The sequence below is a fragment of the Sinocyclocheilus grahami genome, unplaced genomic scaffold, assembly GCF_001515645.1.
Source record: "Sinocyclocheilus grahami isolate Dianchi unplaced genomic scaffold, SAMN03320097.WGS_v1.1 scaffold340.1, whole genome shotgun sequence".
NCBI lineage: Eukaryota > Metazoa > Chordata > Actinopteri > Cypriniformes > Cyprinidae > Sinocyclocheilus > Sinocyclocheilus grahami.
In genome coordinates, this window is record NW_015505519.1 from 205,238 (window position 1) to 227,902 (window position 22,665).

Consider the following 22,665-nt stretch of genomic DNA (forward strand, 5'->3'; position numbering starts at 1 on the left):
GGGCAGTGTAGAGTAGCACTTGTTGTTTGTTATTTCTCTGATCACAAATGCAGACAGGGTTTTATGTTTACGCGTGCGATGCAATGCAATGCAATGCAATGCGTAAAAAGACAGTATAAGTCATTATATTCAGTAATTATGTCCCCACTGGATGCAACAAATGCCTCATTTGTAATGGGTTTTAATGTTTTTGTCTCATCGCTCCGGCCAGAAACATGGCATCAACAGTATGTGAGGGGTGTAACATTTCCGTCACACGCTTGAGGTATTCGGCCAATCACAACGCATTGGATAGCTGGCCAATCACAGCACACCTCGCTTTTCAGACCGATGAGCTTTGTAAAAATCGACGCGTTTCAAAAAGGCGGGGCATAGAGGAGAAACAATAATGTACAGTATGTGGAAAATAATTTGGTTTTTTTTTTTACTTTAAATCGCATAAACACATTTCATTACACCAAATACACAAAATAATGTTCTTTTTAGCAGCATCATATGACCCCTTTAATTTTATCTACGGGCTGCTTTTCCTTCTTTGGGCATTCAAATTATATCATTAAATTTTTAATTTTGTACACACACACACACACATATATATATAGGATGCATACTTACATATATGTACAATTTATGTTTGACTACAAGACTAATTTTAAGCAGAAGCCTTTAAATAAAAACATTTTGGAATTGTTTCCAGACTTTTGGCCAATAGAGTATACATCCAAAAATGCTGTCTAGGTTGAATGTTTTAAGACAAAAGACACAAACTTAAACAGATTCAACCCAAAGCCGTGTGAAATGATTCACTCTGCGATTCCTTTTGTTTCAGCTGATCGACGATCAGAAGCAGCAGATTGACAAACTCTCTCTGGAGATGTCGGTTAGATGTCATTCTCTACCTTTGGTTGTGCAAGCTTGGTTTGGATTGGCTCTTATTCTTGGATGGATGATAAGGCTTATGTTGAATTGTGTTATCAGAGCAGGGTTGCTTGAGACGCTCTAACTGCTGTCTGTCATCCTTCTTGCAGGCCCTGGAAAAGAAGCTGCAGAGGGAGAGGGGCATCACGCAGGAGCTCCGCAAACAGCTCTTGGAACGCGAGGAGGAACTGGAAACCCTCTCCAAAACTCTTCAACAGGTACGTCTCTCTCTCTAAACCACCCGCAAAGGGACTCTTAAAGTCCCGCTAAGACTTTTTCATCCTAAATGATACAGATGAGCCTGCAAGCGGAAGTTAGAAGCTTGATTGAAGGCTCATTTTTGTCCCATTAATTTCCTCGCCCTGCCTTTTCGTGGCAGTCGAGTCATGAATAACCCAACCGGCCCTCAGTGCGTTATTAGAATTCAGGACGTCATTTTTCAGCGCGCCGTCTCAAGGTGAGCGAGAGCAGAGCCGCAGTCATGCGTGACACAGCCGCACTGATCCACAGACTCTCACAGAGCACTGAGGCCGTACATCATACCGCTGCCACAGGGACACCAGATTATTAGCAAGCGTGCTCTTCCTGGCTTTCTCATGCGAGACCCACAGAGTATTGTAAGGTTTGATTACCAAGTATAAAAGATCCCATGTAAAGGATGACTGCGGTGGACAACAGTTTGGTTCCCTCATGATGCCGTTCACAACCGCTTTTAAACCACAGATCCTGCCGCCTCAAAAGAGGAGGGTTTCATTTCCAAGCAACTGTTACATAAGAGTAGTTTTACAGCATATTTGTTACATTTCAACTCCACAGAGTATTGTAAGGTTTGATTACCAAGTATAAAAGATCCCATGTAAAGGATGACTGCGGTGGACAACACTTTGGTTCCCTCATGATGCCGTTCACAACCGCTTTTAAACCACAGATCCTGCCGCCTCAAAAGAGGAGGGTTTCGTTTCCAAGCAACTGTTACATAAGAGTAGTTTTACATCATATTTGTTACATTTCAACTCGAAGCGGAGTGCCTACAACCCCCTTAGCGGTTATAAATTCACTGTAATTCACGGGGCTTATTGCTTTTTGAGATGCACCTGTATAGCGAATAAACTGTGATAATGTGAGAAATGTTGAAGGTGTCTGAATACATTTTGGTTTGACTATCTATTTGATAAATGAAGTTAACCAACTAACATTAAACATACTCTTGGTTTCTGTACCCAATATTTAAAAAATTTTACAAATGCAATAAAAATATTTGTATCGGTACTCTGTATCGGCAAGTACCAAAAATAAAAGTATCGTATCGGGCGAGTACTGGAAAAAGTGGTATCGGTACATCCCTAGTATTTATATATACATAATAAATATAATGCATTTTGTTTTTTGCACTTAATTTTGTTGCAACTCTCTAATTAATAGGCCTTTACTGTGTGCTCACTTTCTCCTTATCAATTTTCTGGAAATTGTACAAGCTCTAGCAATACAATTAGTTTTAAAAACATTTACTAAATGTCGAGCAACTACATTCTAGCTGTGTGAAATGACTTGCAAAGCTGCTTGATGCTGTTCAGTATTATTTCATAATGACCTCATGTGTATGTAAATGAATATCTGCATCTTCTATAATGTTCGCCACAGAGAACAGTCCTCTTCTGGCTAGATGTGAATGAATTAGCAAGCGTTCTCCGCTGACGTGCAGATTTGATCCCACCGTCCCCAATAGATCAGGGCACACGTTCTCCTCCGCTCTTGCTGTAGTCCTGCTGTGTAAGTGCTAGTAATTCCACCTCTCACTGTTTAATGTGTTGGACAGCTTTCACAAACAGCTGCTTGTGAATTTGTTCTTGTAGCACTTGTTTGAATATGCTCTGATAAGTGGGAATGAGTTACGCTGGTAATCTGTATCAACGACGCTGCAGTCCAAACTCTGAAAGTTCCTCCTACACTGCAGCGTAAAATGCTGAAATCACACTTCCGACACATTCTTTGTGTCCGTAATAGCATTTGAAGGTGAAAATAACCATTCTCTCAAGTCTCCAGTGGCAAATGTGACAAGTCAGGGCTTCATTGTACTTCCATAATTTAAAATTAAACTCTGAATGTTCCCTTGAAAGGCTCTGTCCTGATTCACCCTGCTGCGTGTTTTTCTTTCTGTATTTTTATCTCCACAGAACCAAAGACGGCCAGACGAGGAGACTCTGAATGTGACCCCCGGGCCCCTGTTGAAGGAGATGTCCCTGTGTCTGCTGGATCTGAAGGGCCTGTGCAGTGTCCTCACACAGAGAGCTCAAGGCAAAGAGCCCAACCTGGCCCTGCTGCTTGGCATCAAATGTAAATACTCATCCATAAGATAGAAAACTCTAGCCTTAGCAGCATATTATCTTTTTACAGTAGCCTTTAATAATCCAGAATAAACTTAGTGAGATATTATTTCAAAGTAAATTAGATACTAAATTCTGTTCATCCCTAGTAACTCAATTTATATTGCACTTTACCTTTAGTATTATTAATTTATTATTATTTAAATTTCATATTTTAGTTCTCACTTCATATTTAAATATTTTTAATTAAAAGTAGAACACTAAAATCAATTGTTTTAAATGCTGCAAGTCAAATTATGCATCACAATATTGTAATGTACAGAATGAAAAATGGATATTTGTTTTGAGATTTGGTAAAGATTATATTTAACGGTGTTTTAACATTAATGGTGGGTTTTTTTAAGTTTGGGGTCAATAAGTTCTTTTAAAGCTTCTATTCATCAAAAAATCGTGGAGAAAAATTATTTCACAGAAATAATCATTGATAAGATTTTAAACAGCAAATCAGCATATTAGAATGATTTCTGAAGAAACATGTGACACTGAAGACTGGAGTAATGATGCTGAATATTCAACTTTGTCATCAGTGGAATAAATTACATTTTAAAATATATTAAAATGTTATTATATTTACGATTGAATGCAGCCTTGGTGAGCACAAGAGATTGTTTAAAAAATATATATATATAAATCTTACTAACCTCAAACTTTTGAATAGCAGTGTATTATGTATTTAAAATAATTTTCTTAACTGTTAGCATGTTAACTGAAAACACAAATTTAATTTCATCCGTTTAGCTTTGCTAATATAAAGTGAAAAGCAATGTCATTTAAAAGGCATTAACATTTTCATAATTAAGAATAAATGCAGCACCAGATAAAGTACCCATATAAAAAGTCATAAACCAGCCAATAGAATGAAAATTCCCATGTGTGACACTTTTTTCCAGCTATGAGCTGCTCGGCGGAGGACATCGAGAAGCCGCTGATGGAGGACGGCTTGCAGGCCAAGCTGGTGGAGGTGTGCCAGCTGAGGAAAGACATTGACGAGCTGCGGACGCTCATCTCAGATCGTTACGCACAGGACATGGGCGAAAACTGCGTGACGCAATGAGGCATTTCCACCTTGTCAGGACAGACGGCGTTCCCAGAGCTCAAAGGGAAAATAAAGTCAACCTGTTGGTTGGACCAAGCTGTGAAGCCAGTTTACAAGGACGTCTTTACAACAAGTTTCTTGTTTAGTTTTTTCTTGTGGACGTTGAATTTTCAAGGAGTTTGAATATTTTATTGTATTTGTTGAGACTGCTTGAGGTCGGGATCCTCACGCTGTTCCTGTCAGTCGTCTTTGAGAGAAACAGAGCAACTGGTGTCCTAAAGTGCCTTGTGTTCCTGTTTGTGTACCTCCAAACTTCATGAACGTCAGGGAATTATTTTACCCAAAAGCAGCTGGTCCATCCGCTACAGGTCGCAGGTCGACGTTCAGGACCATCGAAAAACCGGTCAGGAACAGCAGCATTTGAAAAGTCCTTCATCACCAACATCCTGCATTTTGTGTGGTTTAGTATGTTTGAGCTTCCATAAAAACGAGCAATGTTCCATTTCAAAATAAATGACAGCAGAGGAATCCAGGTGAATCTATTCAAGATGCTGATGGACTATTTTTAATTGGAATAAAATATGAGCTGCTTTTTTAACTCGGTGGCACAGTTCGGTGTTGAGTTCCAAAGTCAGACAGGAAACGGAATGTTCTGCACTTCCTGTGACATGCGTATGACATTTTATATACTCCAGATAACAGGTATTTCTTCGAAATATGGACGAAATCAATGCAAAACTTGTTCACTCAGGTATTTCAAGAGTTTCTTTGAATTCTCCTGAATGCTCTCAGAAGGGATTTAAGTGTCATTAAGTTCATTTTGACCCCAAGCAGAATTGTTTTATAAAGTCCAGCGATGCGGTCATGTCAAGCTTTGCACCAAGGTGACGAATGTTTAAGATATTTACAGTACAAGCGTCTATATACGGCTTATGTATCGTGACTGTATTCTCATTGTATTTAAAGTATATTAAGCATGTTTTTAGGTGCTCATAATATCTTGTGCATAGGTTTAGAATTACTTTAAATAAAAAAAGAGGAGGGAATAGATAAAGGTAACTAATTAGATGCACGCTGCGCTATGCAACCTCACATTAACCAGCATTTATTATGCGTTTCTGCAGGTATGTAATATTATTCTGTGCCTTTACGAATCTATGCAGCAGAACCACAGTATGACATCGAAGGGTATTTATCATAACTGGCAGAGACAAGAAGTTTATTTCATAAATGCGCATGCGAGCAAAGCCATATTCACATGCAATGCTTATTTATTCTCAGGCAGAGAGCTGCTCATAACCAGATGGAGAATGGATGTGGTGCTCTTCATTGTGCATTAGAGGACAGCGTGACCGCTTGCTGAATTGTGTGTATGTATATATATATATATAAATACAAAAGCAACGTGCACTGGTTGACATGACCCACTCACTGCGCACTGAAAGCCACTGGTTGGCTTAACAGTATGTTTGAGTTTCTAATCAGTCTTTGAAATCTTAAGCTTTTAATTTTCCAGCTAGATTTTACAAATGCCAAAAGGTCTATTTATGTAAAAAAAAAAATTGTTAAAAGTATTAACTATTTTTCCATTTTGTAAACTGCTTTTCATTTGTACAAATGTCAAATAAAGTATTTTTCTACATCGGTTTGTTTAAATGTTTTTGCTAACAATAACAGTGATTTTAAAAATTGTGTAGATTAAATTTTTACAAATTTTTGAAATTTAAATTAAATTGATGCACATTCAAACCTTGGTGTAAACTGTATAGTGTGTGTGCATTTCATTTACATTTCTAAATCAAATGGTCAAAGTCTACTTCAGGTGCTTTGACCAATAAACTTTTTTTTTTTTTCTTTTTTTTTTAAAAAGACCGAAATTCAAATGAAAGCTTTTAAATAAATAAAAAAACCATTTCAGGCATCAAGTTGTTGCAGTTCACTTAAAAAGCCTTGCTATGTCAAATTAATTTACACATTTTTCAAAACTATATTCAACTATATAAAATGCATTCTCTCCGGAAACTAACTTTTTTTTTTTAAATGCACTGGGTTTCCAAAACTTAAGGAAAAACAGTAAGACTTAAGTGGAGCATAGAGGTGCTTTAATAAATCAGCAACCCTGCAGTCTACCGTGGTAAGATCAACCCAAGTAAAAAGTCACATGATAGTTACAATAAAAGCATCTCAAAAGGAGACGAGATCATTTGGCATGCTAAAACGATTATCTTTGTATGTGCACTGCATTTACTCAGACATAAATTGAGAAAATGATTTTGTGCACTAAAACCGGAGGACTGACAACTTAAAAAGTAAAGTTTTTTTTTTTTTTTTTTTTTTTTTTTTTTAAAAGACCGAAATTCAAATGAAAGCTTTTAAATAAATTTAAAAAACCATTTCAGGCATCAAGTTGTTGCAGTTCACTTAAAAAGCCTTGCTATGTCAAATTAATTTACACATTTTTCAAAACTATATTCAACTATATAAAATGCATTCTCTCCGGAAACTAACTTTTTTTTTTTAAATGCACTGGGTTTCCAAAACTTAAGGAAAAACAGTAAGACTTAAGTGGAGCATAGAGGTGCTTTAATAAATCAGCAACCCTGCAGTCTACCGTGGTAAGATCAACCCAAGTAAAAAGTCACATGATAGTTACAATAAAAGCATCTCAAAAGGAGACGAGATCATTTGGCATGCTAAAACGATTATCTTTGTATGTGCACTGCATTTACTCAGACATAAATTGAGAAAATGATTTTGTGCACTAAAACCGGAGGACTGACAACTTAAAAAGTAAAGGTTGCAAAAAAATAAGTCTAAAAATGGTCAATAAAAGCATCTCAAAAGGAGACGAGATCATTTGGCATGCTAAAACGATTATCTTTGTATGTGCACTGCATTTACTCAGACATAAATTGAGAATGAATGATTTTGTGCACTAAAACCGGAGGACTGACAACTTAAAAAGTAAAGGTTGCAAAAAAATAAGTCTAAAAATGGTTTTAAAAAAAATCAATCATAGGCATGTTATAAAAAGGCAGTTAAAACACTTAAAAGGTTTGTGTGAGTGTATGAGGTCAGGCCTGAAGCATGTTGAGATGGCTGAGACGGGCCTGAGCGCACTGCAGCACCATTCCCTTCAGCGCCTGCAGAAAGAGCTCCTGGCCAGAGTTCAGGTACAGCCACATGAGTCGACTCAGCTGCGCCGTCACACAGTCCCCGTGCAAACTCTGTTCAAACAAAACACACATGAATGTTTGATGGCCATCAGGAAACAAACCTTCACTTATTCATTCTTTTAAATGGCCAATTCAGATACAATATATACAGGAAGGTGACCGATATACACAACACAATTTCATGTTTTTATCTAATTCATATTTTAAACATTTAAACAACTACAAAATAGACAAAGAATTTTTCAAATGTAAATTAAGAATTTTATATACATTTCTTCTCAATATTTCTTACACATTACAATAAAAAGACAGGTTTGATTTTTGAATATTGAAGTTGCTTTAGTAAAAACAATTATAATATAAATAAATATTTTACTTTATTAATGTTTGCATTTTTATTTTCATACTACCGCACCTTAATCCTAAAATGCCACAGCATGGAAACAAAATGCAAGCATACATTATTATTATATACATAGTGTTATGTTATACATGTTTGAATTTTAATTATTTGTGTTTGTTTCATTCCATGGTACTTTAATATTATTTTTAATTCTTAAAAATGTTTGGATTTCCATGGTATGGAATGTCAATATTTAGTCCGTTTTGTTTTTAAATAAAAATAAGGGTTGCAAAAAGGTGGAAAATTTCCAGTACATTTCGGAAACATTCCAGAAATTTTGGAAACTTTCCAGGATTTCTTTGGAATATTCTAGGGATTTTTGGAAAGTTTCCCGAAAATGTCCACCCCTTTGCAACCCTAATATAAAATGCATATAAAAACATTTTATTGAAGATGTTTGTTCATTTGTATTTTTTTTGGATTAGTAAAAAAAAAATCTAAACCAGTATTTAATTTAAAATATTTTCTTTAAATACATAGAACTAAGCTAATGTTTAATTATTTTAGATAAAATTACAAATAAAATACAAGATTTTCATCTTATTTCCTTTAAATGAAATTTTAAAAAATAAGCTAACTTAATTTTTTACCTTTAAAAATTTATTTAATTTTATTTAAATTTGCTTATTTAAATACAAATGTATAAATAAAATTAAATACAATGCTATAAATTAAGCTGACTTTAGATAATAATTTATATTTAAATAAGTTATTTTACCAAAACTAATTTAACTTAAAGCAGCCTAACTCCAGCAGTGTGTAGAGCGATTCAGGCAGCAACTGTCTCGCCCAGCCGTTCTCCTCCAGATAAATCCAATCCCAGATCAGCCTCTTTCTGCGCAAGAAACCTTGAACGTGATCCAGGTACACTGAATTACCAGACACCAGATACAGCCTCAAAAAGAAGAAAAAAAACATTATATGCATGAGCTGGAAAACCATTATGAAAGCAGCTACACAAGGCAAGGCAAGTCTAATTATTTGGGGGGTTTTTTCATTAGCTTGGGAAATAAGACAACCTTTATTTAATAAGCCACAATGAGAATTAAAAACCAAAAACAATGTAATGGCTTTTGCGGGGAAAGTAATTTTCCAAGCACTTCTGAACAACAAGGCATTCATCTTTACAGTCTCTGGAGATGTGCTCCTGTATAATGACTGGTACAAACAAAACACCCTGGAAGAAAAAACTCTTAAGAAAACTCCATTTGTGCGCTGCAAACACACGCGCAGACATATAGCTCCTCAAATGTGGATTATTAGCTCAATTTAAAACCAGCCAAGCAGGACTGATGCTTTGAATGCTAATGATCAATTAGACAGATCAGATAGTAGGGAAGTCCTAAACTACAACAAATGTTATTTGCACAAAACTCTCAAAATAAAAAAAATAATAATAAATAAATATATACACACTTTAAAGTGCCATATAATTAAAATGCAAACGAACAATAAATTATTTGTATAAAACTGAAACGAATAATAAAAATGATTGCTGTGCGAAAGCATGAAGATAAAATAAACATTAATAAAACTAAAAAAATAAGTGTACATACAAGTTGCTTTTATTTATTATTATTATCGTTATCATCATCATCCTCCTCCATGCTATGGCACACATGCGTTAAAGTGCTATATCATTAATATAAAAATGCAAACAACATTAATAAAAATATTTGCAAGATGAAGTGCAAACATTAAAAAAAAAGGGGGAAAAATGTATTATCCATGCTATGGCAATTTAACATTCATTTTAATGTAAGTGGCATAGCACGAAATAAAATGCAAACAAACAAAAATACATTTCATTTTATTAGTGCATTTTCACTTTTCATGCTGTGGCCCTTAAATATTTTCGGTTTTCTTTTTTTTCTTATAAAGGCCACAGCATGAAAATATGATTTTTTTTAAAAATACAAATAAAACAAAATACAAAAAAATATATATATATATATTTTAAAGTGCCATAGCATGAAAATGTTTGTCCAGTATGGGTAAAAAGCGCTATAATATTCAGGTCTATATCACTTCAATCACTCACACATCTGCTTATGGAAGACGATCGGCCTCAAGGAACATCCCACTTAACTTGTGACACTACTGTTCTCTGATGCTGTGGGATCAGGCTGACTTTAGAGCATGCTCTTTGAGATCAGTCACCACACACTTCAGAGATGTCATCGACTGACTGCGGATCTCAGGCCGGAAGTTACTGCAGGCTATTTGTTTGAAGCTGCCAGCGCACTCTCCAGGCTTCAAAGCCCAGTCTGAAAGCCAACCACTGCTAAAGCTCAATGCTTTCACCACTCGTTTTTAATAGAAACGACAGCAATTCCAGTAATAGAGCAACATTTTACAGCCTAAAAATGGTGATCCTATGGGTACCAGCGAATAAGAGTGTCACTAATCTAACATGATAATTGTGAAAGAGCCTCATTAATGCTGCATCAGTTTGGATTTTTCACCATGTTATAAAAATAAGGTTTGCAAAGCAGTTGCTGTGTGCTGAAGACTATATTGCCATCAGTATTAGCACTGCATAAAATTAGGCTGCTTTAAGTTAAATTAGTTTTGGTAAAATAACTTATTTAAATATAAATTATTATCTAAAGTCAGCTTAATTTATAGCATTGTATTTAATTTTATTTATACATTTGTATTTAAATAAGCAAATTTAAATAAAATTAAATACATTTTTAAAGGTAAAAAATTAAGTTAGCTTATTTTTTTAAATTTCATTTAAAGGAAATAAGATGAAAATCTTGTATTTTATTTGTAATTTTATCTAAAATAATTAAACGTTAGCTTAGTTCTATGTATTTAAAGAAAATATTTTAAATTAAATACTGGTTTAGATTTTTTTTTACTAATCCAAAAAAAATACAAATGAACAAACATCTTCAACGAAGCCAACATTTTACATTAATGCCATCTTAATGCAAGACTTTATTTTAGATAAATACAACAATATTAGAAGGTTCAGATTTTTTTATATTTAAATACATGTCAGCTTGTATTTAAGATTTTTAGATAAACACACACAAAAAAAAAGAAAAAAAAAAAGATTAAGGTTAATATTTTTTTGTATTTAAATACATGTCAGCTCAAATTTAACTTTTTTTTTATATTATAAAATATTTTAAATTAAACATTTAACATTTATTTTTGTGTACCTAAATACAAATAAATTAAAATTAATCAATTAAATCAAGCTAGCATTATGCATTTAAACCAACAAAATTAATTTTAAATGTGTAAAAAAAAAATAAAAAAAAAATCTTTAATAAAATTAAATTAATCAATTACATTTTTTTTTTTCATTTCACCGAGTCATTTTTATTACATTATATGCCTAATTCTGTATTCTTGGGAGAAAGAGAGAAAGTCAGACAGACAGAGTAATCAAACAGACTCGAGCAGGACTGACTTGTAGTAGGGGAGCGACTCAATCATTTTCCAGTTGACATAATTTGCAGCCGTCTCCTCCAGCGTACAGACACAGGTCATCTGGACTTTGGCCACCTGCCAGAAGCGCTCGTGCTCGATGAGCGTCTCCTGCATCTCCCGTCTCAGCAGAAGATACACACCCTCCAGTGTGTCTTCATAAACCTGCCAATGACACATCGCTCCATCAGCAAACAATATTCCACCTGACCTTGCTCCTGAAAAACAGCATGCATGGGGGAACAAGACCAAACGTGCAGATTACTAAAAGTGCAAAAAAAGAAAAGAAAAAATATAAAACTGCACACAGTGCGCGGTCCAATTAGCATTAAAATACCTTAATACCCTAGTTGAAGACTATGCTGATATCAAGAATATAGGTTATGCAAAGCACATACATGAAACCCTGAAACGAAACGGACTACATTAACCTTTGTTGGAACACATAAAATGCATATTTGAATGTCTCTCTGGTCCTTTGTGTGTCCTTGAATGGTCACATGTGTTGTAAAACAGTGTATAACGGCAGGAGAGTTTGTATGCTCAGACGTGCGATGTAATTGAATGGGACATGCACCGATACGTCTAGAATCCATTAAGGCAGCCATTAGATAGGAGCGTCTGCTCACGCCGTGACCTGTGAAATCATTTTCCCTGGCTAATGAAATGCAGAAGATGAGCACTGTTGGAATATTTAAGATCACGTCCTCGGAGGAACTTATTTGGCATTTTTCAGATGGCGAAAAGAGATATCAGTTGGAACAGAACAAGGAACAATCATGTGTGAAGAAGACTTAGTCCCTGGAAAGACAGCATGTCAAATTTATTCAAACATCACAATGCACATCAGGGAGAGAGGACTTCATGTCAAAAGAAAAAAAAATGGTTTTAAAATTCAGACTGAAATATTGTTCAGTTTCCTGCATGTATTCCATAGACGTACCTTTCTTCGCTTCAGTCGGCCCCAGTCGCGGCCCAAGATCCAGGCCACGAGAGACTTGCACATGGAGAAGTAGTTTCCGACAGTCTGAATCCCTGATGGAACGAAACAAGTAGAGTCAGAACATGAGATGATACTCCAAGAGACTGGAGCAGTAACATTTGATCTACAGACGGATTTCCTGCTAAAGGACTGGTACAGGCATAATTCCTAAATATAGAGATTACTACACGAGACCGACAGAGAACACAAAACACCATCAAATACAGCAGGTTTTGCCTGACTCTTCAAGGGTTTGCAGATCAAGCCAGTTCTCCAGCAGAGGCTGACCAATAATAGATTTTGCAAAGGCCAGTAACAAAAGGTACAGGGGAAAAAAGCAGTTTTACAAATAATAGGCTAATAGTTTCCTTTATTTTTTTCTTAAGCGTTGTTGTAGTAGTAGTAGTAATAATAATAATAATAATAAATAAATAAATATAGTAATAATAATAATAATGACATATTGTTTACATAAAAGAAAAACAATAATAATAAATACATAATGGCATTTTGTTTACATTTAACAAAGCTAATAATAATAATAATAATAATAATAAATAAACACTTAAATGTTATTCAATAAATAAATAAATAAAAAGTAACTAATTTATTATTTAACGGTATGCAGTCAGTTTAAATAAAACTCTAAACTCTCGTTATTATTATTATTATTATCATCATCATCATCATCATCATCTTATTTTTATTATTAATTCAAAACAACAAAAATAAATTAAAACACTAATAATAATAAATAATAATACATAAAGCAACTAATTTACATAAAGTTGTGCAATCTGTTTACATAGGACATACTAAATTAACATTAATAATAATAATAATAATAATAATAAATTCAAAACACTTAAAATAATACTAAACAATAATAAATAACTTTTAAAAACAACATTATTATTAATTCAAAACAACAAAAATAAATTAAAACACTAATAATAATAAATAATAATACATAAAGCAACTAATTTACATAAAGTTGTGCAATCTGTTTACATAGGACATACTAAATTAACATTAATAATAATAATAATAATAATAATAATAATAAATTCAAAACACTTAAAATAATACTAAACAATAATAAATAACTTTTAAAAACAACAACAACAATAATAATAATAAAACTGCACTAATAATAATAATAATAATAATAACAACAATAATAATAATATTCAACTATTAAAATAATAATAAACACTAATAATAACTTTAGTATGTTAGTATGTTAACCGATTGCATAGCTTTATATAAATTACATTATTATTATTATTAATAATGCAATTTATATAAAGCTATGCAATCGGTTAACATACTAAAGTTATTATTATTATTATTATTAAAAAAACGTAAAAACTAAATTAATATTAATATTAAGAATTAATTAAAACATTAATAATAATAATAATGTAATTTATATAAAGCTATGCAATCGGTTAACATACTAAAGTTATTATTATTATTATTATTAAAAAAACGTAAAAACTAAATTAATATTAATATTAAGAATTAATTAAAACATTAATAATAATATAATAATAATAATAGCAATTGAATAAATCTTAATAAAAATCATCATCGTCACCTTTAAATTATTTACCACATAACTTAGAGGCTCTCATCTCCCCGGGCCAATCGGCCTCTCCAGTAGTCTTTGGTGATGGGGTGCAGGGAGGCCAGGTACCTCACATCACACAGTGTTTCACCCCACGTGGCCACCTTTCTCTTGCTGTGCTTCCTCCACTGCAGGAAAATTGATCGCAGCTGCTTGTTGTATGGAGCCGGCTGACGAAACAACCAATACATAAAGAGCCACTGGAACCTGCATTGGACGTACTGATGGTACATAGACTCCAGCTCTGTGTGTTCTGAAATCGGCGCATAAAATGGTTGTCAATGCCAACAATACTACAGACTGAAAGCTAATGCGCAGAAAACGTAGCACTGCAATAAAATGCATTCATAAATAAATCTGTACAATTACACCTTACAGAAGGAGCTCCAAAATTTCAGGTGGAAGTTTGAAAGACCTTTAGATCATCACTGACCAGGATGCACTACACCCTGTTCAAAGCTAACAGCTATAGAACATGGGCCTTGCCCCTTCATATACTAGAGTATTAAAAGAAACAGGAAATACCAGGTGAGGGTGAACTATGAGTCACAGACCTTCTTCAGACACATCACTACAAAAACCGTGTGTCATACCCCAACTTTCCCATCAAGGGTCCATCACAGCAGTTTGAAGTGATTCACCAGTGCAAAAAATTGGATTACTACATCTGAGCTGATCCGTGCTGGTCGCTGAGGAAATACATCAACTTAGTGCCGGATCGGCTTTCACCATGGACGAAGCCTGGGGTCGTCACATGTGCTTGCTGCTCCTTCGTCGGATCCGCCAGCTGCGCCGTTCTCAACCCTGCCGCCTCAGCTGATCCTGGGTTAGTAACGTTAGACTAAAATGCCGGCAGTTCTGACTCACAGACAGCTAGTACGTTTTCGTTTAAAGGATTTGCCACTGATGATTCAAACGACAAAATAATGTTCTTTTTAGCAGCATCATATGACCCCTTTAAGCTGCATTCAAAGACTGAATACAGCAAGAGCAAATGTCATTCGTAAAAGTTATTCAGTAACGTCTATCATAGGTAAAAAATAAAAAAAAATAAAAAAGTTACAGAACGCCGCGAATGATGTGCTTTGTCTTGTACGAGTCTCAGAATGGCGATGAGACTCGTACAAGACTCGCATCGTTCACGGTCTTATACATGGATTATCTGTCAGAGCACTCAATCACATTTGAGCCATTTTTGTTCACAAAGCTAAAATAAAATAACCCAAGGAAATTCTTAAACTGTATAATATGTTATAATTGTTTCTTATTTTCTCTATAACTTCCTCAGTGTCATGAATAGCATTTGAGTCAATCAGTTAGATATCAAACATTTATTCTGTGTCTATTTTTGCAAAACATTTAATTGCTGCGGAATACCATAAACAAAAACCAGCCGGCTATAAACTGGACTCGATTAAGAGCTGTTTGTGTGCAAAACAGAGCTGCGTGATTGATTTTGGATAAATTGAGACTTTTTTCAAATAAAGGTTTTAGTTCTATCACAATTCTGAAGAAAAAGATTACACAACTGAACAAAAGCTCATGGAATTTATGAATGGAATGATTCAATGACTCACTCAAGATTCACTTGTTTTATCACTGGATAAATCAGTGTTTTTGAATGAATCTCTTGAATGAATGATTCATAGGCAAATACATTTTTTTACAGCCACTTTTCGCCACCTAAAAAAATGAATAAATAAAAAATAAAAAAGATGCGCCGCACAGGAATTGATAGGTGGAACTGAAATTTTAATTTTACAACAAGTATCAGATTCCTGACCTAAGTATCTGATTCTGGAACTGATTTTTGATTCCCAACCATACCTATAACACGCTGTTCACTGTTCGCCAGGCTTAGGTATGTACAGAGCATAAAGTATGAATTAACGAATGTAAAAGATTCGACTCACTGTGATGAATCAAAAACCTAATTCCCACGCAAATCATACCTGGAAGTGTGTGGTCCACAGAGAGTTGCACGAACAAACTCGGAACAATAAGCTGCACGTGCTGCCGAGCCTCAGCAGCGACACTGGGTCCAAGTTCCTGAGTATAACCAGGAGAACTTCATCACTTAAATGCAATAAGCCCGTTGTGTTGTCGCTGCTTTCCGAAGTAATATCAGCTGTATTCAGATGGGGCTCCTCGTCTGTGGCGGCAGTCAGGCAGGAGAATTGCTCCAGCAACTCACGCTCCCAGGTCGCGCCGAGATCTGCCATACCTGTGCCGGTGTCACCGCGCTGCTTGCGGCCGCCTCTCAGGTGTTAAAGGTTAGGAAGAAACCACCTGAGAGAGGTCATAGGGAGGTACATCTCTAAGGAGTCGCTCATGAATAGTAGTAGCTCATGAATATAAATGAGGTCACGTCCGACGTTGCTTGGCAACATACCTGCTTAAACTAATTAACATTCATACGGCAAGCGTTTAATTCGCCAATCGGGTAGGCGTTCTTGGAACGTTACGTAATAAATATTCATAAGATAAACACTTCATTTCCCAACAGCAATGACAAAAACATTTATTAGCATCATTCACTCACCCTCAGCTTGTTCCAAATATGTGTGAGTTTCCTTCTTCTGTTGAACATATCAGAAGATATTTTAAAGAATGTGAGTGAACAAACAGTAGCTATTCCATAGTATTTGGAGAAAAAAAATACTTTGGAAGTCAATGGGGTAACACTTTACTTGAAGGGGTGTGCATAAGACTGACACATGTCATGAATATGAAGGAGGTTTTATGCATGTTTATGACAACTGTCATTAAGTGTCATTCGCTCAGTTATGTCATTTTTAATGCAAATATGACATTATTTGACCTACCCCTACCCTTACCCCTAACCATAGCCCATAACAAAGACATCTCAAACAATGTCATCTTTGCATTAAAAATTACATAACTGAGCGAATGACAGTTGTCATAAACATGCATAAAAAACCTTCATATTCATGACATGTGTCATGTCATGACTATGTAGGTGTCATGTCAGTCTTATGCACACCCCTTCAAGTAAAGTGTAACCGTCAATGGCTACTGTCAAATGACTGGACACCAACAATTTCAACATTTTTGTGTGTGTTCATATAGGTTTGGAACAACATGAGAGTGAGGATGATGACAGAATTTTCATGTTTGGGTAAACTATCCCCTTAAATTGTAGTTTACACCATTACGTAGTCTGATATGTAAAAGTTTGACTTTGATGTAATGTTTTGCGGGGTCAAATACATTTTCCCAGTCTTAACCATTCACGTTTTTTGAGTTTAAGACAAATATACTTTATTTTAAGCAAGTCAGACACATTAAGAATTTCCAATATTTAAATGACAATTTAAGAATGCAAAAAAATTTTTAAACAAAACAAAACTCAGATATCAGTTCAGAATACTTTACATGTATTGTACTGGATTTTATCCAAATAAGATGATAATTAAGACCGAACTGCTTATAAAACCAAGACAAGTGCAGTAAAATAGTTTACAAGTTTACAATCAATTGCTATTACACAGACTTTTATATTTAATACAAATGCATGTACCCTTTTTCCTGGCAGAATTCAAACAAAATATGACAAATATAAAAAACTGAATATGGTATTACAGTTAAAGGGTGTAAAATCATTCTCTCTTTTTTACCCTTTTTGTATTTCTGACTGATTGCTATTACACAGACTTTTATATTTAATACAAATGCATGTACCCTTTTTCCTGGCAGAATTCAAACAAAATATGACAAATATAAAAAACTGAATATGGTATTACAGTTAAAGGGTGTAAAATCATTCTCTCTTTTTGAAGAAAACGAATGGAAATATTTATAATTTTGAGCAGATAATACAATATGCAATCATGACATGTCCAGTACTGATGACACTGTTTTTAAGTCATGATTTCTCATTGGCTAACGTAATCCACAATAATATTACATGGCAAGGCACTGGCTCAAATCAGCATTGTAAAACTCAGATTGCAATTTTCGTCAGATAGATCTCATTTCAAATGTAAAACTGTAGTGAAACAAACCATGTCAAACGTTCAAATACAATGAACCCTTTGTGCTCGTATAAGAAAATAAAACGTTCACAATTAAGCATTTGGACAAAACAGTCAGCACGAATCCTTCTAAACACTTAATTTGCCGCGGGGAAAGAGGCAATGAGGCGAAATCATCTCTATACATGATGGATCTGATATATCTCAGATATATAGAAGTCACTGCTACCTATTGACAGTTCGTGATCACAGTGTACTCGTTTGCTACGTGGTTGTTTACATCATTCAGTGATCATTATCATTCGTTTTTTTACAGAATGCTGGGCCGGGCAGTGGATGATTGGTTTTGAGAGACCACGCCCCCTTCAGGCTACTCTTACGCGAGGCTCCTCCTCTATCTCCTGACCCAGGCTCGTATAGGTCACCGAAGGCTCCAGGGGCCCCAAGGTGGGCGTGTCTGTGATAGCGTTTCCCACGTTGCGGAATTGTTTATAAACGCGAGGATCCTGTGCCACGTAGGTGGAGGAGGAGTAGTACAGGACCAGTCCCAGGATGACGATGATGAAGGACAGCAGGTAAAGGCCTGAAAACTGAAGACAGACAAACAACATAATGAAATTCATATAGTGTGTTTAAAGAGTGATTTAGAACTCAACATAATGATTTATTCGTTCCAAATAGAAAAATGATTTCAAATCATGATCTAGTCATTTTAAATCATAAAGTGAAAACTTAAAATTATAATTTACTACTTTTAATTAGAACAGTGATTTTAAACAGTAAAACTGTAAATAATTATTTATTCATTCAAAACAGAACACTGATTTGTACTATAAATCATAATTTTTTTTTCTTCAAATAGAATACTCATATAAAACTTTAAATCATAATTTACTATACTTTTGAATAGAACACTGATTTAAATAATGATTAGGAACACTGATTAAAATAATTATTAATTGATTTATTAATTCGAAATAAGATCACTGAATTAAAAATGTGAATAATGATTTATTAATTCTAAATAGAACACTGATTTAAAACCTTAAATAACAATTTACACTGATTTAAAAATGCAAATCATGATTAATTAATTCCAAACAGAACACTGATTTAATTTTTTTAAATAATTTACTTTTCTTTCAAATAGAACACTAATTTAAAACTGTAAATCATGATTTCTTCTTTCTAAATAGAACACGAATTTAAAACTTCAAATTTTACTTTAACTTTAAAAGTACTACTACAGAACACTGATCAGAAACTGTACATCATGATTTATTGTTTCTAAATAAATGTTTTAAAACTTAAAATCATAATTTACTACTCTTAAATACAACAAGGACTTCTAAATGATTTATTATAAATAGAACACTGATTTAAAACTGCAAATCATAATTTATTAATAATAAATCAAATCAATCCAAATCTGCATGCTGTTATTTGTTCTATGGAACACAAAAGAAGAGAAAAAAAACTTCAGAGTCACAGTCACAAGTGTCTGTATGGAACGGAGTTATTTAAAACACTCCTTTTGTTTTCCACAGACAAAATAGCAACATAACGATTGGAACAAAATGGGGGTGAGTAAATAATGACAGAATATTCATTTTTGAGCAGATGCTCCATACGGTCTAATGACAGCCATTGCAGACATTGTTTGCTCCTGTAAATATGTCACATTAGGGTCATATTTCGTTAATGAACATGAGGGAATCAGACGTGCAGGCCCAACAGGAGAGATTCTACCAAGAATTAACTAATGAGCAAAAGCAGCAGTTGTGTTAGAGATGGAGCGAAGCACGTACAGAGTAATGATTCACTCTCAGTGTGAGTCTACTGTTCAAGGCAGAAGGTCTGTGATTGTAATTATGATGGGATGGCATTAATAATTGAATAATGGTTTCAAATTTATGTTGTGAGACCAAAGGGCAAACATGTGCATTAATGTGATTTAATGTCATGGGAATGCTTAACTTAACTGAATGGGTCATGGAAGAACACATTTAATTTCCCAGAATGCTCTAATTTATCCCAAAGTCTTCAGCATGAAGCCAAATTACATGACAGGTTTAGGATGGAAGACGGAAATTCACACTCATCAACTGAAAGTGAGCCAGACCTTAAAATCTGAATTTAGTTTTTTGAATCTTAGAAAGTTGCTAAGAGGTTATTTTTACTAAAAAACTAAGACTAAACCTTAAAAGAAAAGTAAAAAAAAAAAAAAAAAAAACATAATGTAAAATAAAACTGCACCACTGACAATGCCATTTTGGAGCAGTGCATTATATTTTGCTCTGCATTATGGTCAAGCAGGGACTCAATACCCTTGTCAGCACTTTGAAAATAGCAACAACAATCACGACTTTGAAAACTGAAATGCCAAAGCTTCACTCTATTTGCTGTCACTCAATCTCCAAATCACATCAAGAGATTTTCATCCATAGGGTCTGAGGTGTGGATGAGCACAACAATCAGTTCTGGCAGATGAACAATGGCCTTTCAGCTCGATCATGGTCCATTTCTGAGCCACGTGCCGCCCATCTATAACAAAGGGCTTCCAATTACATGCGGTCTTCAGCTCTTGCCCATAAGAGCAGGATTCAGCTGAGTTAATAATTAAAAAAGAAACAAACAAACAAATACAAGCAAATCTGATGCATTAGGATTTTTAAGTTTCCTCAATAGCTTTACATTTTGTGCACTGCATGTTCAGCCCAATGTCATTTTAGTATCATTGAGATGCTATCTTTTATTAATCTTTTCTTTTATTAAAGTTTTTAATAAAGTTTTTATTGTATAAATTTTGCTGTTTTAAAATGTTACATATTACATTTTAGTAATATAGTTTAGTAATATAGTTGTGTGTATCTGTCATGTTTATTAATTTGTTATATATACAATATATATATATATATTTCAGAAAAATTTAATTTTTATATATTAAATATATTTATTTATAATATAAATTATATGAATATAAATATAGACATGTTCAAAATGTTTACTGTATGTGTGTGTATTTATATATACATAATAAATATACACAGAAAACACATATATTATGCAAACAAAAACATTTATTTTAGATGCGATTAATCTCAATTAATCGTTTGACAGCACTAATTATTATTATTAGTTTTTATACATTTTTACTTCGTGTTAGGGTACGTTTACACAACATCAATGTACTAAAAACTAAAAAGTTTTTTCTTTGCTTTTTTGAGAAGTTTCGTTTACAAATGACAACATTGTCAAAGCGATCCCCATTCACACGGATCCATGAGAACGACTAAAACGCTATATTATTCATGCCATGCCAGTAGTTGGCGATGTCACTTTGTAAAGAAACAATATGCGCCTGCACACATACCTGTAGACTGAACACGTAATACATTTTTTGTAGTTTACACGGAGATGGTAATAGTTTTTCTTTGCTTTTTTGAGAAGTTTCGTTTACAAATGACAACATTCTCAAACCGATCCCCATTCACACGGATCCATGAGAACGACTAAAACGCTATATTATTCATGCCATGCCAGTAGTTGGCGATGTCACTTTGTAAAGAAACAATATGCGCCTGCACACATACCTGTAGACTGAACACATAATACACATTAGCATTTTTTGTAGTTTACACGGAGATGGTTTTTGAAAATGATACTATTATCATTTTCAAAAACTTTTATTTTGAAATCTGACTTCAAAAGTTTCCCGTTTATGGTGGTGTTGTGTAAACGTCCCCTTAGTTTTAGTTATTGTAGTACATAAAGTTAAATTAAATAGATAAAGAAATAAATGTTTCTAGTATGTTTTATTTTATTTCAGTTAACATTTAGTTAATGTTTTTTTTTACGGTTTTAGTTTTAATTAACTGTAATATCCCTAATTCAGCCAATAAATTCTTCTCGAGCCAACTATAGATTTCTACATAACAGCAAACATAAAAGATGTGCTTTTAACATCAGACAACAAATAACCAACAACTACAGTACATCAGGACAAACTAGGTAAGCAAATATCTGTAGCAGTAACTGTACATATTAATGCTCATTTAATACTGCAAAGCATGCTGGAAGCTTGCAGACCATTATCAAATCACTAACAATGTTCAGTATGAAAGTGTTTGATCAGAAAACATCATTATGCTAGTTTCAGGGGAATTAAACATGTTTTTACATAAATTCAAAGTATCAAAACATCTGTGATTCAGTAAGCCTCATATGTAATTGCTTTTAGTGTTATTAGCTGATCACATCACATCTAAAAGCTCTACCAGAGAGGACCACCGTGAGACCATCGGTGCTTCCCGCCGCACTGAGCCGAGGCCACTCTAGTGTAAAAACAACATGCATACACACACACTCATAAATGTTTGCTAGCACATGCACTCCAAAGCCCTGAAGTGATAGACATTAGGCTTTTGAAGTCTTGAGAAACTCCACAGAGAATTTGAAATAAACTTTGACACTTTCTCGCAGTTTGAAGCCCTCTGCTGCCTTTCCCCCCTCAAGCATCACAGCAGAATAAATATTTCCAATAAATCAATAAAGGCAAGTCACACTATGTCTTGGTGAGGCTTTTATGCATATCCAGAGTTGCTTTTCATAAAATCAAGTCTGTATAAATCTGTCAGCATGTGCAAGACGAGAGGTTTAGGATGGACAGAACTTAAAAAAGAACCCAGAAGGACTTA

General features: G+C 34.1%; 3 protein-coding genes across 8 annotated transcripts in view; 1 reads left to right on the plus strand and 2 right to left on the minus strand.

Moving 5' to 3' along the window:
• Window positions 1–5,980, plus strand: part of LOC107603087 (centrosomal protein of 85 kDa-like) — an 89,593-nt gene extending 83,613 nt beyond the window's left edge. For 4 of the 6 annotated variants that reach the window (XM_016295788.1, XM_016295787.1, XM_016295790.1 and 1 more), the window contains exons 10-13: window positions 830–880; window positions 1,029–1,136; window positions 3,093–3,252; window positions 4,193–5,980. In XM_016295788.1, the coding sequence (XP_016151274.1) occupies window positions 830–880; window positions 1,029–1,136; window positions 3,093–3,252; window positions 4,193–4,356 (483 nt within the window). In that variant the 3' untranslated portion in view covers window positions 4,357–5,980. Of the gene's footprint in view, window positions 1–829; window positions 919–1,028; window positions 1,137–3,092; window positions 3,253–4,192 lie in introns of those variants that run through there. The other 2 variants (XM_016295792.1, XM_016295789.1) reach the window with 2 other exon arrangements.
• Window positions 5,981–7,190: 1,210 nt separating this feature from the next.
• LOC107603058 (uncharacterized) lies at window positions 7,191–16,195 on the minus strand. Its single transcript, XM_016295757.1, has 7 exons — window positions 15,926–16,195; window positions 14,407–14,470; window positions 13,970–14,226; window positions 12,305–12,397; window positions 11,345–11,526; window positions 8,636–8,812; window positions 7,191–7,565 (listed from the first exon to the last, which is right to left on the minus strand). Exons 1-6 carry the CDS (start codon window positions 16,193–16,195, stop codon window positions 8,641–8,643), a joined length of 1,038 nt encoding a protein of 345 aa, XP_016151243.1. The 3' UTR covers window positions 7,191–7,565; window positions 8,636–8,640.
• Window positions 16,196–17,782: 1,587 nt separating this feature from the next.
• slc35f1 (solute carrier family 35 member F1) overlaps window positions 17,783–22,665 on the minus strand; it is a 100,695-nt gene continuing 95,812 nt past the window's right edge. Inside the window, exon 8 of the mRNA XM_016295795.1 lies at window positions 17,783–18,558. Within this exon, the coding sequence (XP_016151281.1) occupies window positions 18,334–18,558 (225 nt within the window). The 3' untranslated portion in view covers window positions 17,783–18,333. The remainder of the gene's footprint in view (window positions 18,559–22,665) is intronic.

Coding starts and splice junctions, on each gene's coding strand:
- LOC107603058 (XM_016295757.1), bottom strand. CDS start 16,195: ATGGCAGATCTCGGCGCGACCTGGGAGCGTGAGTTGCTGGAGCAATTC. Junction 14,471..15,925: donor TGTGGACCACACACTTCCAG/GTATGATTTGCG, acceptor TTAATACTCTAG/TATATGAAGGGGCAAGGCCC. Junction 14,227..14,406: donor ACAGGGTGTAGTGCATCCTG/GTCAGTGATGAT, acceptor CGCCGATTTCAG/AACACACAGAGCTGGAGTCT.